General features: G+C 41.5%; 1 protein-coding gene across 2 annotated transcripts; it reads right to left on the bottom strand.

Annotated features, from left to right (window-relative positions):
* Positions 1 to 8,998: 8,998 nt before the first annotated feature.
* LOC143437490 (CD209 antigen-like protein C) lies at positions 8,999 to 16,023 on the bottom strand. 2 transcript variants are annotated; one of them, XM_076922271.1, is made up of 6 exons: positions 15,935 to 16,023; positions 14,838 to 14,927; positions 13,032 to 13,115; positions 11,939 to 12,090; positions 10,974 to 11,083; positions 8,999 to 9,727 (listed from the first exon to the last, which is right to left on the bottom strand). In XM_076922271.1, the coding sequence occupies exons 1-6, from the start codon at positions 15,978 to 15,980 to the stop codon at positions 9,586 to 9,588; spliced, it is 624 nt and encodes a 207-aa protein (XP_076778386.1). In that variant the 5' UTR covers positions 15,981 to 16,023; the 3' UTR covers positions 8,999 to 9,585. The 2 variants fall into 2 exon arrangements, with proteins under 2 accessions (XP_076778386.1, XP_076778387.1); XM_076922272.1 differs by lacking the exon at positions 14,838 to 14,927 and having other exon boundaries at positions 15,935 to 15,993.
* Between the last annotated feature and the right edge of the window lie 1,497 nt (positions 16,024 to 17,520).

Below are 17,520 nucleotides of genomic sequence, written 5' to 3'. Positions count from 1 at the left end.
TCAGATCTCTGTCTCTTCTTAGAGATGCCTCCTACCTTCTCATCAGATTAGTTGCAGACTTCCATTCATTCTCATGGTCATCTGGCTATTCTTCATGTCTTCCCCACATCTGATCCTGAGCATTCCTATTACCCTCCCCATCCTCTCTCCCACCCAGTTCACTCCCTCCATCTGCTTCTTGTGACTATTTTAATCACCCTTGTAAATGAGATTCAAGCATCTTCATGTTGCCTTCCTTCTTGTTTACCCTCTTTGGGTTTGTGGAATGTAGCATGGATATCTTATATTTTATTGCTAATATTCACTTATAGGTGAGTACATACCATGCATGTCCTTTAGGGACTGAGTTACTTCACTAAGGATGATATTCTCAAGATCCATTCATTTGCCTGCAAAATTTATGTTTCTCTCTCCGTATATACAGATAGATAGATAGAGATAGAGATAGATACACATACAGATACAGATTTAGATGATACAGGTATAGAATATATATATATATATATATATATATATTATCCTGCTCCTGATCTTCCCCTCCCACAATACTTCCCCCATCCCCAACTCTCCTTCTCCTACAAGCAAGTGAGGATTCCACAGAGTATCTCTCAACCCTGGCAATTTAACTCTCTTTGAGGCTAGGTGCTTCCTCTCCCACTGAGGCTGCACGAGGCAGCCCTGTTAGAAGAGCACATCTCACTATCTCACATATACAAGCTGCTTTTGGGGTAACCCCCACTCTAATTGTTTGGGACACACATGAAAACCAAGCTGCACATCTGCTACATATGAGCAGGGAGGCCTAGGTTTAGTCCGTGTGTATGTTCTTTGGTTGGTGGTTCAGTCTTTGAGGGTTCCAAGGCTGGGTCTTCAAGTAGAACTATTTCCAGTTTTCTGAGAAACCAACAAATTGATTTCCAAAGTGGTTGTACAAGCCATTCTGATAAGTGTAAATTGGAATCTTAGAGTCATTTTGATTTTCATTTCCCCAATGACTGAAGATTTTGAACATTCCTTTAAGTGCTCCTTGGCAATTTAATATTCCTCTGTGGAAAATTCTGTTTAGCTCTGTGCCCATTTTTAATTTGGTTATTTGAGTTATTAGTGTTTAACTTCTTGGGTTCTTTAAAATTTTTGGATATTCGTGCCCTGTCAGAGGTAGGGTTGGTGAAGTTCCTTTTCCAATCTGTAGGTTGCGGTTTCATTCTATCGACAGAGTCCTTTGCCTTACAAAACTGTATAGTTTCTTGCAGTCCCATTTATCAGTTGTTGATCATAGAGCCTCAGCCAATGGAGTTCTGTTCAGGAAGTTGACTCCTGTACCAATGAGTTGACGGTTATTTCTCACTTTCTGTTCTATTAGATTCAGTATATTCAGTGTTAAGTTGAGATCTTTGATCCACTTATTTGTTGCGGTAAATCTCTTGCCCATAGGGAGTCCATAGAATAAAGACACAAGTCAATAAGTATCAAATGAATGCTGCATGCCTAGATTGGGCAGATTTACCATTAAACTACACTATTTCCCCGGCTAAGAGAGCTCTTAACAACTTGCGGTTTCCTAGGTCAAGGCCTTCTTCGTCTTCTCTCCCTCCATCAACTGCCCTCTGCCTCGACCAACTGCCAACTCCGTCGCTTCTCTCTCCTCCTCCTCGGCTCTCCTCGTCTTCCCTTTTCCTGCCTCTGGCTCCTCCCACTCCTCTTTTACTGCCCAATCACTGGCTGTAGCCTTTATTTAACAAATTTGATTGGACAGAAGGTTTACAAGATTCACTCCTCCTTCGCAGCCCATCCCAGGAGTGGAGTTACCATGACAACAAGAGGCTAGGGCTATCCACCACACACTTGGACTAGAGTTTTGTTTGGGTTTGTTTCTCCAACAGTAGATGGAGGCAAATGCAAAGACCCACAGCCAAACATCAGGTGTTTCCCAGGGAGTCTTGTGAAAAAGTGATACAAATACAAGTGAGCAAATTGAAGGGGTCAAAGACACCACAGAAAAACAGAATCAACTTAACTTGTGCTTATAAGTCATCATAGAGACTGAATCAAAAGCCAAGGGGTTTTAATGGGATTAACATCAGTCCTCTGTATACATGCTACAGTTGTATATCTCAGTCTTCTTGTGGGACTCCTAAGTGTGTGCGTGTGCATGTGTCTGTGTGTGTGTGTGTGTGTCTGTGTGTATGTGTGTGTGTGTGTGTTGTCTCTGACCCTTTTACCTGCTTTTGGGTCCTTTTTTTCTTTTACTGGATTGCCTTGTCTAGCCTCTATATGAGGAGAGGTGTCTAGTCTTACTGCAACTTGATATGCCATGTTTGGTTAATATCCATAGGGAGTATACCCTTTTCTGAAGAAAATATTGTAGGAAGGCATGGTAGTGGATAGGATTAAAAGCAATAGCTTGGGAATTTTGGGAAAAGAAAATCGGCTTCTGTAATTCACATTGTGAACCAAAGAGAGCCAAGGTATTTGAAAGAGGCTCATAGGGATTTTATTCATAATGTGACAGATTGAAATAACTTAAAGGTCTTAAATGGATAAGAGGCTCACTATCAAATAATATCTCTTTATACCTTCAGAGGCTAAAACATCTTATGACTTTTGCTCTCCCTCTTTTCTTCATTTTCTTCTTCTTAACCTTTTTCTCTTCCTCACTTCCTATTCGTGTGTGTGTGTGTGTGTGTGTGTGTCTGAATGAGTTCATAAGCATGACATGAATGCCTTCAGAGATCAGAAGAAGCTATTATGTCTCCTAGAAGCAGAGTTAAAGCTTATTATAGTTGAACCCAATTAAGAATACCCTATTATTTTCTCTGCTGAACCTCTCAGGTGTGGGGTCTCCTCTCCTTCCCAGGTATGATGGCTATCTCTCCTCCTTTATCCTCTTGCCCAAGAATCCTAAAAGTCTCACCTCTGTCTCCCTGCTCAACCATTGGCTGCCACAATTTTACTTACCAATCAAAACAACTGGGGGCAAGGTCCCTCAGTCTTATATGCTAGACACTGCAAACAGGTTTTTTGAAAACCTAATTAGCATGAGACTAGAAGCAGCTACAGGTTATTGTGGACCACCCAATGTGGATGCATGGAACTGAACCTATGTTGGGAGCCGACTTTAGTAGAAAGCGGCTAGATCAACTTTGCAGCCATCTGGAACCATATACCCTGATGAAAGACTTGGTTTTCAAAAGCCTATAACAGCTGAAGCACACTCTGATAAATATATTGTTTATCCCACATAGCTTGTTTTGCTGTTTAGTGACCTCAGCTGTATGGTGTACATGGTAAAGTATTTTCACCTGTGTTCTCCTGCTTGTGTATATAAATACCTCAGAATTCCCTTCAATAGAAGAGGCTTGAGGAGAGACTCAATAAAGGAGACTAGAGACTTGAAAGAGACTGAATCACACCCTGTCTTGTCTCCATTCTTCGAGTCTCCTGCCCCAAGAGCCCCACTCTCTCTCTTGACCAGAGCACTTAGCCCCAAAACGTTGAGGCAGAAGCGTTGAGGCAGAGTACGGGTCACAACAACAGGTTATTGTGGACCACCCAATGTGGATGCATGGAACTGAACCTAGGTCTTCTTCAAGAACAATAAGCACTCTTAACCACTGTGCCATCTATCAATACCCTAGCAGCTTTCTTTTATAACAGTTAATTAATTTTTTCTTAAACAATTGTATACATGTATAAAGTATGCATTAACCACTCTCATCCTTACCATCCTCCATCTTTCTATCATCTCTGTCCACTCCCATCAATTTTTCTCATGCCCATATCTGTTTATTTTGTTTGCGATCTACTTGATTTAACCAGGGTAACTTGTGTTACCATGGGACTATTGCTCTCTATTGGAACACTGTGGACTCAGAAGTTAGGATACAACTAGAGACAATGATTTCCTTCTCTCAGAATCTATTAATAGTTTTTCAGGGGTAGTAGGTAGAGCCCTGTTAGCACCTGCCCATTACTGGACTGGTGATACCAAGTCTTACATGGGTCCAGTATATGTAACTTCTGTTGTGAGTTAATGATTGCGGTAGCTGTATAGAATTTTTGCAGACTTTGACTGTGCCTTCTGTTTTTTATGTACCCTTTTCCTTTGTCTGTAATGTTGCATAACACTTTGGGGGAGAATGTGTGTATGTCTTGTGTTCTGCGCACCTCCCGAGTCCCCTTTCACCCGCGAATGAGACTCGAGAGGCAGTATTCGGGTATCACCACAGCGAGGCTTTAATCTTAAGTGAAGTCCATGGAAGGGGCAAAGACAGGAAGAGGCACAGCTTAAATACACCCTAGAGTGACGTGTTCACTTCTGATTGGCTGTTCACCCATCACCCAATATTACGCCTCACGATTGGCCAGTGACTTTGGCAGGCTTTCTGCCTTTGCACCTGCGCAGATAATTGTTTACTAGTGGGAGGACACGATGTCCACGCCATCTTGGAGTGGCGGATACTGACATGGCTCACTGCGGCTCCCGACATCTCTCCCTGTTTAAATTATTAATATGAAACAGCCTTTTGCCTATAAAGCGCAGCACCAATCAAGATTCGAACTAAAGCCCGATCAAGCAAACTCCATCTTTGGGGAATAAGCGATCAAGAGCTTACAGCCCGAAGATTCCCCCTTACCCTACCAGGAGCAATGGAAACAAGTCCTCTGGGTGCAAGGGCTAAGGGGATGTAAAGAGAAATTGACACCCGTCCCTGTGCAATGAAGTATAGCTCCCAGGAGTGCAAGGGCTGTCAACCTACTATTCAGGTACCATAGCTATTCAGGCAAGGGCTGGCTGGACTTAGACCTCTCATCGACCCAGTGCAATGGGCTGAACCCTTGGGGTGCATCGACTGAGGGTCTCAGTCATCGGCTACTTTCTTAGCCTAGATAGTCAAATTTCTGGGGGAGATGCTTGTTCCAAGGCTGCGAGTGCTTGGGCAATAGCGGCCTTGTCACGTTTTTGCTGGGCTCTGAGCTCACAGACCAACCATCATGAACACCAATCCACAACATAGGGCTGTACCAAACAGGCCTATCCCCACCCTTTTAGAAAGAAAGAAAAGAAAGAAAGAAAGAAAGAAAGAAAGAAAGAAAGAAAGAAAGAAAGAAAGAAAGAGAGAGAGAAAAGGCAGAAGAAATTCCAGAAGTAAAATCGCCAGGGGAAACAGGGTCCATCCGAGCTCCATCAAGTCTCAAGCTCTGGATCTGCAATTGTTGTTGCACCTGGTCCAGCTCCCCAGTCCAATTCCCTTTTAAATAAGCAGAAAGATTATGGCTTTGAACAAATGTATCATTCACAAATCTCAGAGGTGTAATACCTGGATGTGGGGTTGCTGACACGCAGCTTATTTGAACCACATCCATGAGCTGCTCCACATGGGCTTGGAGCAAATCAACTCTCTGATTGACCAACAGGATGCCTGATATGTATCCACTTTCTGTAAAATGGTCAAGCCTTAGAGGTCTTTTCTGAAATTTGATTAACAACAGTAGCTGTTGTAACTTGATTAACCATGGCTAAGTCTAGTGATCCATTCCAGCATTGTGCCAAAAGGCATGCAACATTCTTACAATCCAAGATATCAGAATTATTCTGAAAGTTGGATAACATAAAGAAAAATGGAGGGTCCACACACACCAACACCGGTTGTGCAGATGTATTCTTAAACACCTTATTAATTTTAATGTTATACAAATGGCTAGAGATATTAGATCGTGTAGCTGAAGCATTTTATATTTCATGAAATATACCATTCAACAAGACAAAGGCAAATACACCCCTTTTTAACATTCTAAACAGTGGCTACAACACATAATTTAATTGTGTTGAAGCAGGATAAACTCAAGAAAATACACATATGATTTAATTTAGGACTTGCATCCCTTTGAAAACATCAAACAGGTTTAAATCCTCCTATGGTAAGCTTAAGATGAGGTTTTAGCCAAAATATCTCTTAACAACTTTTAAAAATCACTAAGAGCAAATCAAGATTAAAAGTCAGAAGATGGCGCTAGATCCCCACCACAAATGGTTGTGAGCCACCATGTGGTTGCTGGGAGTTCAGCCTTTATATTTTAAAAGTCTAGCCTTTAACAGATGAGCCATCTCTCTAGCCTCATCTGATTAGGATATAACTGAGGTCTCAAATATTGAAAGACACTGTCTTTGAATCCTTTTTTGGAGTAACAAGTACTCTAAAAATTTTTTAAAGCTCGTTATATTGGAGCAATGGCTTGCAGAAAAAACTTTTTTAGAGAAATCCACTAATAAAGTATCACACAATGAAGAATACACACCAAAAGATTTAACCTCTTAATTTTTTGTATTAAAGCAACAACAATATTTATATATATAAAATGTAAAACAATTAACCATTTTCTGAAGCAATTATTTCTAACAAATATCGCTTCATGGGCTCTTAAAAATTATGAATAAATTTACTACCTGTAAACCTTTCACCTTTACCAGAAATGTAAAGGGAAGGTATAAAACATCTTTTATACAAGCATTTACTGAAATGGCAGCTGGAGTAGGCAAGTTAGGCTGTATAAATCTTAAATTTGAACTTTGTTTTGGATTCATTTAATAACCAATCTTTTTTAGTCCAATGAGAATATCAGATAAAAGCCAACCTTATTCTCTAATAACTGTTATAATATTAAAGGAATCCAAAGCATCTCATCCTCAACAACTCCGAATATAGAGGAATTAAAACAACCTGAACCATACTCTATCAGTAGGCACAGCTATACTCATGGAGGGAAGCAGGCATAATTTTAATTTCTGCAGCATAATCATAACTTTTAGCCCACAGACTGTTGTAAAGTCTTTGGGTTTTAGATTTATCCCTCCTCTCACAAGAAACAATGAGGACAAAAGATGAATTCTGGTAAGCACATTTCTAGGACCAGGTTGTAAAGACCCAGAACAAAAGGGAATGCTTAGCACCTGGGCTTCTGCAGCTAAGTCTGCATTGTCTTAATTCAAATGTAAATGTGCTTAACCTCCCTCAGGCCTGTTCTCTGAGGCTTGGCTAAGCCTGAATTGTGCGGTTTTGACTTTAACATTAAACCTTAAATTTAAACTGTAAACCTTAAAAGACAGGTGTTGTATCTTTTCTCTATAAACATAGGCAAATCAAAAAAACAATCTTTCACGATGTAAGTAATCTATTTTCTCTCAAATCAACACCAAGTGGATTACCTTTATGTTATAAAGTTTTGCTGCCACAAAATAAAGTGTAAAATCTAATGGAAAACTTGTAGCATTGTATAACTCAGGCTGCTGGCCGGTGTGCCCTGAGGACAGGCAACCAAGTAACACTCAATAGCTGTAAACAATAGGCAGTACTTCAGCATTTGAATGTACTGGCAAGGGAACAGGCCAAGATCTAACTATGTCCCACAGTGGTATACTTATCGCCAAATCAAACGTCAGTGTCAGGAGAATCAGGGTCGTAATCTTGCAATCTGGCTTCCTTCTTCACAATCTGTACCAGCCTCGTAGGGACCCAAATTGAATTGTTTTCACCTGTGGAATAAGCACAAACAGCCTCCCTTCCTGGCCATGGTGTGGGCCTATCTCATCCCTGACCTTGGAAAAGGGCCGCAGCCCTCTGTAAATTAGCTGCCGCTAGACCTGTGTTAGTAAGGGTGTCTCCCAAACTGTATTCAGCTGTGGCATTTTCAAAGATCATCTGTTCTATCACTGGCATTGCTTGCTCCGGTTCCCCAAAGATTCTGTAATAAAGGAGGGTCTTTTTTCCTCCGCTCTCTCTCCACCCGCCGGTGGATGTTCCATAAGCTTAAATAGCTCTGTAGTAGCCCTTGTTCCTTTTGAGTACTCTATCTCCCCAGGCTCTCTGGCCTGATGCCGGCTAACATGCCCTGGTTATGGTATGCTAGAGTGGCCCTCTTTCTCACAACACAAATAAGTTAAAAACAAATGTAATGTAAGCAAGAGGCTAGCTAGTGGAGCGGCAGCGGTGAGTTTAAATCAGCTTGCCACAAACGCCACCCCAGGCATATCTTCCAAAGGTGTACCTCGTCCTGTAGTCTTTTAACCCGCCCCAAAACTTGGGGGCCTCCACGTTGCCTTGAAACTCTCGGGTTTCGGCACCAGTTGTTCCACGCACCTCCCGAGTCCCCTTTCGCTCACGAATGAGACTTGAGAGGCAGTATTCGGGTATCACCACAGCGAGGCTTTAATCTTAAGTGAAGTCCATGGAAGGGGCAAAGACAGGAAGAGGCACAGCTTAAATACACCCTAGAGTGACGTGTTCACTTCTGATTGGCTGTTCACTCATCACCCAATATTACGCCTCGGGATTGGCCAGTGACTTTGGCGGGCTTTCTGCCTTTGCACCTGCGCAGATAATTGTTTACTAGTGGGAGGACATGATGTCTGAGCCATCTTGGAATGGCGGATACTGACATGGCTCACTGCGGCTCCCAACAGTCTTGGTTAATGCAAAGCCTTCAGTTATCACTTATTCTCGAACTCTTGGGTGGCCTTGAGACTGTGTATTCACCTGCTATTCAATATAAGAATACTTTCTTAATGTCCTCCCTAGTATGTCCATATACATTCCCTGTGTGACTACTGTAAGTGGATGGTGGACTTAATTTTATAAAAAATAATGTGTCTGTTTAAAAAACATAGTAACTTGGTACAGTGGCCAGAATAAACTTCAATTCTCTAATTAGGAGGATAAAGGAGACAAATGCTGTAGATAAAAATGTTTCATTTAGAAAATAGGCTTATGGCTCATGCTCTCTTTGTACCTCTTTCTTCTCTTAATAAAAACATTTGGATATGTAAGTTCCCCAACAAGAACATCAGATAGCGATAGTCATGCCTATTGCAGAAATCCAAATGGTTAGTATACCCAATTCCTTTGTACCAACTTCACTTCTTATGCATTAGATTTGATTGAAATACTTTTCTGTTGCTATAATAAAATAACCAGGCAGAAAGCAGCATAAGGATGAAACAGTTTATTTTAGCTTATGGTACCAAAGTGATAAGAATTCTTTGTGGTGGGATAGTCATACCAACAAGAGGGGAAGGAAAAGAATGGCAATAGGAGCAGAAAGATGGCTGGTCATATATTCAATCACACACAGGAGGAGGAGTAAGAACAGCAAGTGAGGTGAGACTATAAACTCCAAAGCCCACCCTTAATGATGTACTTTCTCTAGCAATGTTCCATCTTCTAAAGGTTGCATAGCCCCCTTCAAGTAGCACCACCTACTGGGGACCAAGTATTCAAATATGCAAACTTCCGAGGGACATTCTCAGTCAAAGTTCCACAAGTGATAAGGAGTCCAGAAATTAATTCAGGAAGAAAGATGAAAACATGGAGAAAAATCACAACCTCAACCCAAAGTAAGTGATTTGCACAGGAGAGAACAGAGCAGTGGCCCAAGTGTTTAAAGACAAAGTGTCTGGAAAATTAGAATTCAGATCTATATTTGAGACCCTAGTACCCATAGAAACACAGAAGGAACTGAAATGAACATACTGAAAGTTCAGCTAGATGATAAATGGCCCTGTTTTTAGGCTATGGAGATGAACAGATTTCACTTAGAGCAAGGCAATACAGGCTTCTTGCAGATCCAAAATGACACAGCTAAACATGAGAAATCATTCCATCCATGATTTGAAATTACTGCACAATCTTCATTGTCATGGTTGTTGGGTTCACCTGCAGACCAATACTTCCTGAAATTGAAAAACCCCAAAGAACATGAGCTTCTTTCCCAGCCCTATGATGTCAAACTTTTCTAACTTCTGGCACTGGGATCATTTCTTATCTGTCCCATGTGCATATGGAGGTCATACTTCACTCAGACCCTGACAACATGCTTAAGTTCTTTCTATGAGAAACCAATATGCTATAATACAAAATTCAAAAGACTCCAATTGTGAAATTGAGGCAGTATTATCTTAGGTTTTGCAGAATCAAGTGGTAGCCTGGACAAATGGCAAAACAAAACAAACAACTGCCATGAAGATTTGATGCAAAGCAGTAGTTTTTGTATTCCTTACTACATTTCTCTGTCCCCATTTATTCTGCATTGGCTAAGTTCTTCAGCAAGGTACAATTTTCCCAGTATTTACTATAGTCTCCTCCCCAAATTCTCTATCCTATTTATTTAGGGCATAAAGCCTTGTTTAACAGATATCCTGGGGCTTGAGATTCCTCTGTCCACAATCCCTGATACATGGTCTCAGTCAATTAGCAGCTCCTCTGTAACTTGCTAACACTAATACAAATGGAGAGTGCCTAGACAAGCAGCAGCCAGCTGGATTCTGCTCATGTGTGATTCTTAGGTGACCTCTAAGCATGTCTCTCACTGAAAATGGGACATTATGACATTTCAGATCCCACTGACATTCCAGACTAGACTGATATACAATCCTATATATTTCTTTCCACAGACATCAAAACAAAAACCCTGGCCTAAATTCTCCCAGCTGTTTATGTTCATGTTCTCCATAGTATGGGGCAATTCCTTTACAGCTCTTACAGTACCATGGAACTTTATGCCTGACAAATAGTATTTTGAAGGCAAGCATACTCCTATGTCTCAGATTATCTGTGCATATTGTGCAGAACACAACCCTTAGAGAAAACAGTTATTCTTTTCATTTGACTACCTGGGTGTTTTTGCAATACCCATCTCTATTGGGCTTGTGGACAATTCCATTTCCTTATAGAAGGGAGTGGGAAGAATCATCAGATCCTCACATGTGATCACAGCCATCCCATTCACACTTTTCTCAGGAAGAAAGTCCTTCGATATCTACCATGATGTAATCTCCTTCAGATCAGGTGGTAGAATTGCAAAATCATGTCAGAACTCACCTCAATAATAGTCCAATAAACAGACTCTCATGCTTAGGAGTCCAAGGAGTAGGTAAAAAACACATGGGTCATGGAGACACCCTCAACACCCTGTATTACCTCCATTGCAGTGGTGAGCCATCCACCCACAGCCATTGGCCTTCCTCTTTTGCATCTGACAGGCCCATCCAGAAATCGATTTTCTTCTTAGAAGTCCTCTGGAGAAAGCTCTGGAAGGGGAAAGCAGAAGTCTTGATGGAGTTCTGCTGTCATCTTCTCATTTTGTCCTATTGGTATCGCGGTATAGAGTTCTGCTTGCAGTCAGACCCTAGCTTTCTACTGCAACAATGAATGCACACTTGTGTTTAAATTGGGTACACACACACACACACACACACACACACACACACACATCTTTACACTCATACTCATATACACATGCAGGCATAGACATGAAGAGATCAGGCCAAACTCACTCTGGGATGGAGAATTTAGAAGCGTTGTGGTGTGACTTGATAGATCTTAATTTTTGGCATCTGTCTTTGTCTCACATGCTTTGTTGAGCTAAAATAAAGGGATGGGAAACTTGCTCTGAGCTTTCCGAACTTACAAGAGTCTGGCGATTTCTAGGTTTTGAAGATTTCTTCAATTTTCTCCTCAGAATAATAAACTTCGTGTGTGTGTGTGTGTGTGTGTGTATGTGTGTGTATGTGTGTGTGTGTGTGTGTGTGTGTGGATATGAAGATGTGTGTGTGGATGTCAGAGGACAAGAAGTGGTTCTATGCCTATTGTGTGAGTTCCAGATAGCTGGGCTTCTTAGAAAGCACTTTTACCCATCAACTCATCCTACAGGCCCCAAACCAGGACATTTAACACCAATAGAAGTGCTTGCTAAACTCTGGTCAGCACTTTAAAAGATTCCCCTTCATATTAAATGTTCCCTAATACATGCATCCATGTTCCCACTTTGTATATATCTGACTGTACAATTCTCACCTCTTCAAGTGTAGTAAAAAATACCTTATAAGTATTTTATCTAGCTAGAGTTCATGTCCATAGACTACATTAGGAGTCTGGGGTCATACCTGCTCCTCATTACTTTTTATGACCACTAGTTGGGCTCCCATGTCTTTGCAGGCAGCAGCAGATTCCATCCAATTCTTCTGGAATGTGGAGAAGAAGTAACAGTTTCCTTGGAAGAGTGTCCAGTCCCATGGGCAGGGGCGACATAGGTGGTCTATAGGTGGAGTGAGTCATGTGGATATACAAAGTTATCAATGTACTTGTATCAGTTCAGCCTTTAAAGTCCCTGAGATTTGGCCCTCTTCCATCATTGAAACTGCACAAGGGGAACCATTTCCTTATATTCTCCTTGATTTTTTTCTTGTATGTGTTTTGTTCATGTATGTGCACATGTGTTTGTTTGTATTCTCTGTGTGTGTGCAAGTGGAGGCAGGAATGGATATTGGAGATTTTCATCCATCACTCTCATTATTTTTTTAAAAAACTCTTATGTATATGAAACAATAAAAATGAAATTTAAAAGGCTATAAATTTGAGAGAGTTGTGGGTGCCTAGAATGTGAAGGCTGACAGGGTGGGAGGGAAATTCTGTAGTAATATTTTAAATAAAATTTTTAATTAGAAATAGATTTTTATTAATTTTGATTATTTGATCTATGCAGACAATATCTTTCATTTTTTTCTCAACTTTGAAACTTGTTCTTTCTGAACCTAGTGCTCCCAGTTTTACCACTGCTGTTTAGGGAATGTGTAGCTATGTCCAAATTCTCTCTGGTGTGACAGATCCAAACTCAGGTCCTCGTGTTTGTACAGTAAATACTTTATCCACCAGGCTATCTCTCCAGGACAGCTATTTTTCTCTTAACTTCCTGACTCTGTTCCCTCTAAGATAATTCAGGGGGCCTTAGTCACAACTCCTATATACAGATAATAGCAGGGACTTTATATGTCAGAACAGACAATAGGAGTCTGGGTTCATTGAATGTCTTCTGTGTGCATGCCCCAGTGTGTCCAGTAAGTGCCATTTTAAATGTTAATCTGTGTTCTCATTCAACAGATGTAGAAACTGAGGAATTAGAGGCCCAGTCTCTTCAGTCATCTCATCCCCTATAGAAACCCTTCCATGCTCTTGAAGAGCTGCTTTCTGGTCAGTTACCTAGTTCAGCTTTCAGCTGGTCCAGTTTCTGGAGGATGTGTTGCTTTTTCTGATCATGCTCTTGGGAACTAGGAACCTCAGAGCCTATGTCAAGAAAAGACAATGAAAACACTAAATGTTGATAAATCTATAAAAAAGTATGCATTGCTTCAGGAAAGGAGATGACATAATCATCCTTCAAGGTTTAGCTTTATTTAAATTGCTTCAAGACTATGACCAAGCCACTAGTTTGGAAAGCCTTTATAAAGAAAACATAGCTATAATTTTAAAAAGATAAAATGGGACATTAAAGCTAGAGAGGCTTCCACTCATTACCTGGAAAAGAGCTTCATGTAAAAGTCAGAGAGCTAGCTGTCATGACAGGATTGTGGGGCTAGGCCACACGAGCTTCCAAAGATGTTCCTCCAAACAAGGGAAATATCTGAATTTCTTATACTTTCAGGAACGCACATGAAGTTTTACAACACATGATTTATTCAGCAAACCATGCTCAGCAAAGAACACACAGAAGCTAGGCATCATAACACAGGAGTCTGGTAAACCACATACAGATGATTCTTAGATCTGACAAAGAGAGAGACAGAGACAGACACAGAGACAGAAAGACACGGACAGGGAGAGACAGAGAGAGAAAGACAGACACAGACACACAGAGACTAGGTATTAGGTCTAATTTGTTCAGGCTGCTTCTTAGCTCAGAGAGAGAAAGACAGAGACAGAGACAGACAGACAGACAGACAGACAGACAGACACACAGACACACAGACACACAGACAGACACACAGACACACAGACACACAGAAACACAGAGACTAGGGAGGTCTGATTTGGTAAGTCTGTGAGATCCAGCCTTTAGGTGACCAGAAGTTCTCAATCTTTATTATGGAAGCTTCTTTTTTGTAGTAAGTTTTAATTGACATAGCGACTCAGAACTGTTCAATGCACATAGAATAAAATCCTGTGGAGAGCCCAGACAAAGATGAGACATCTCTAACACAAGCCCTCCCCCTGAACCTCGGGGATCATGATGGACATTGGGGTAGAAAGATTGTAAGAGTCATAGGCAGCAGAGGACTGCTGCAAAACAGGGTTTCCTGGACCCCACAGTGTTGTGACTGCAGCTCAAACCTGCAGAAGCTCAAACTAGACAAAACCCCAACACAGATGGAGAATGGGCACAGGAAGCCTCAACTCTAGCTGAGTAAAAGCAACTGAAAGCTGCTGGAGAAGGGAGAGTGAGATGGAGAGAGGGAAGGATGGAGGAAGGATCAATGTTCTTTTGCCCCAGGAGACTACTCATGCTACAGGAAATGGTCTTAAACCCATGTACATAAACAGCTCTAAGTGTACTCAGTGGATTATAAAAATGAAGGAGCCCATGAAACTGGGAGGAAAATGAGTGGTGGAGAAGAGGGGAGGAACTCAAAGACAAGGAGGAGGTAATGGAATTGATCACAACATTTTGTTCATGTGTAGAATTCACAAATAAATTGAAAAGGCAGGGTACACCAAGATCTAACTAATATGTGCTGGGTTCCCAGGAACATCATGTCCAAGTTCCAACATCTTATTTGAATCTATCTTATTTGAAGATGAGGAATCCTGATGCCCAGGGAAGTATGGTGACAAAGGTAAAAGAGTCAGACCATGTCCTTGAAACTAGTTCCTTCTTGCTAAACAAGAGTCTTGAGAGAACTCTTGCCTAGTTCCTAGAAGGCATGTAAGACCACAGTCCCAGCTTCAGTATCACCTCCACCCATATGCAGGAGGCTAGAGCAGGAAGCTCTAGCATTACAGTTGTCTGACCTTTGACAAGGATAGCCGTAAAGAGAGCAGCCAAGAGCACAATGGAGATGAGCTGCAGCATAGTGATGAAATGCTCACAGTCCTGACACCCTGAGGAAAAGAAGTTGAGTGGTTCAGCAACCCAAGGTTCCTACCACACTCTAAACCAGTAATAGCCTAGTTTCTTCTTTTCTTTTCTGAGTACAGGATGACAGATAGTCATCATTCTCCCACTGCTTAGGTTATCTTGTCCATAATCTACTAGGTGAGCACCAGAAGTCTGTTTCTAGCCTCAGCTATCTCAGGATCCCATATTTTGATCCTACAGTTTTCAACTCTCTGGAACCCAATAGGCAAGATGTTCAGTCCCTACTACACCAAGAATCAAGAGTTCAGTTCCGAGATGCCACATCCACAGAATCAAGACTTTAGACCCCTGCACTATTTTAAGTCTCAGGCATTCTGTACCCACCCTTGCCCCACAAGATTGAGGGTTCTTGTTTCTCAGTATTGATCTCACCTAACACATGTCTCACTTCCCAAGAAAGGAGAACCAACTCACTCTTCACCTGTCTAAGACCCAGAAGTCAATTATTCAACCTCCTCCTCATTAGGAGCAAGGAATCCTGACCCTGGCCTTCATCTTTGAACAGCAAGAATCTAGAGACCATCAACTTCTCAGGTCCTGGGATTCCAAGTTTTCAGAAATCCATGTTCTTAGGACTCAGGACTCTAGTTTCCACCCTCTACCTTTCCATGTTCAGGAGTCAAGTCCTCAAATGTTCATCTCCTCATGACTCAGTTTCCAACTATACATCCTCCATTCCCCAGACATTAGAAATAGTCTCACAGCCCCAATCTTCCTAGAAACCAAGTAATTATTATACCAGTCTCCTGGCCCCTAAGACTAAGGACTACCTCTTCCATTCCCTCCTCAATACCTTCTTAATCCTTGTATAACTTTAAAAAACTGGTTAAAACCTTCTTAGAAAGGCTACTCCTTGTTTACAAGCTCCTTCCAAGAATGATTAGAGCATCCATTAGAGCCTGAGAATGCTGAGTCCTGAACTGCCCCTCTCACTCAATCCTAAGCTTCCTAGGTCTTAGTTTAGCCTCACCCAAGGAACACAGATGTTTGTTCCTGTCCGTGGTGCATATGCTCATCTTCACTGCTGTCCACCAATATGTAGAATTATGGGGAGCAGCTTTTCTTTGCCACAACTTTTTCTCACTTTTCAAATCTACACTCAACAAGGAAGAGGAAAAAGAAGTGGTGACTGTTACCACATGCGCTACAGGAAGAAGTCTGAAGATTAAACATAGATTAAATGGACCAGTTCCTGGGGTTTCAGAAAGATATAGGGAAGTTTAGAAGCCCAGAGTAGAGAGTATTGGTCCACTGTTAATGTGATCAATCTCTTTGATGCTTTTAACAGAAAATATCTCAATTCAGTTATAGTATTCTTGGGAACTACATCAAAATCTCTGTATCCTACTACACAGGTATATATTCATCCATGTTCATCACTACACTACTTACAATAACTCAGAAATGGAAAGTTCTGAAGTGCCTATTGACTAATGAATGGATAATGCTAATGTTTTTGCACATTAACTATTCCCATTGAATTTTGTATTTATTTTAATGTGTTTTGCATGAAGATGGAAACCTGTGTGTAATCATAGACTTGGAAATTTGAGGCAGTGAATTCTTAGAGCACACTCGCTACAAAGACTAGTCATCTTGATGAGTTCTGGGTTTGACTGAGTGACTCTGCTTCAAAGAATAAGTAGAACAGCAGTCAAGGATGATACACATTATCAACCTCAGGCCTCTATATGCATGTATGCCCACACCTTTCTTGCCAAAATGTATAAAAATGAAAACAGAAAAAATGAAATAAGACTCTTTTGCTGTGTTTCCTGGAAGCCCAATCTCAACAGCCTAGAATTCCCTGCCTTGTGTTGCCGATCTTATTCATGGTAAATGTCTAGTGATTGACTCTTGGGACCAAATCATCAACATTTACATTTGTTTGATATTTGTGATGAAAATAACATAGAATTTAGAGACTGGAAAAGCCCCATGCTGTCACTCATAGCACTTCAAGGGTTTCCTTTCATGTTCTTGCTTTAGCAGAAGAATCTTTTTCTTGTGCCTGCTTCAGCTAAATGTTCCTTCACAAATCTGCACTAGTCTTTTACCTGTGTCCACTTCAAGAAAACACTCCTTCAAGTGTTTGCCCCAACAAAACACCTTTCAACGCAACTGATTTTACAAAGAATTCTTCAGTTTCTATTTCACTTCCATAATATTCCTTGAGCAAGAAATGAAGGACTTTTATTGGAAATGTTTCTAGAGCCATATCCCGGTGGCGGGAGCAGACACCCAGTGGGTCTGCACCCTTGTGGAAACCATATCCTGAGACATCCCAGAGAGGCCAGTGTCCTCAGAGAGGCAGGTAAGGTCAGTTGCACACTGCCCTACTCCCCAAAGCCACAGCTGGGAGCAGGAAGCTCGCAGGAACCCCCCCCCCCGGCACCCAAACACTACCCCTGCAAAATACCACTCCCCTTTTGCCCCCTCTCCAGATCCAGTGGCTGGAGCAGACAGCCAGCAGGTCTCCACCCTGGTGGAAACCTTATCCTGAGACATCCCAGAGAGGCCAGTGTCCTCAGAAAGGCAGACATCCAGCGGGTCTGC

This window comes from Arvicanthis niloticus, chromosome 24 (genome assembly GCF_011762505.2).
Source record: "Arvicanthis niloticus isolate mArvNil1 chromosome 24, mArvNil1.pat.X, whole genome shotgun sequence".
NCBI lineage: Eukaryota > Metazoa > Chordata > Mammalia > Rodentia > Muridae > Arvicanthis > Arvicanthis niloticus.
The sequence above is the reverse complement of the archived record's forward strand: the minus strand, read 5'-3'. Positions and strand labels throughout refer to the sequence as shown.

Coding starts and splice junctions, on each gene's coding strand:
- LOC143437490 (XM_076922271.1), bottom strand. CDS start 15,980: ATGAGCATATGCACCACGGACAGGAACAAACATCTGTGTTCCTTGG. Junction 14,928..15,934: donor CAAACATCTGTGTTCCTTGG/GTGAGGCTAAAC, acceptor TCTTTTCCTCAG/GGTGTCAGGACTGTGAGCAT. Junction 11,084..11,938: donor TAAAAAGTAATGAGGAGCAG/GTATGACCCCAG, acceptor TTCCCCTTCCAG/AGCTTTCTCCAGAGGACTTC.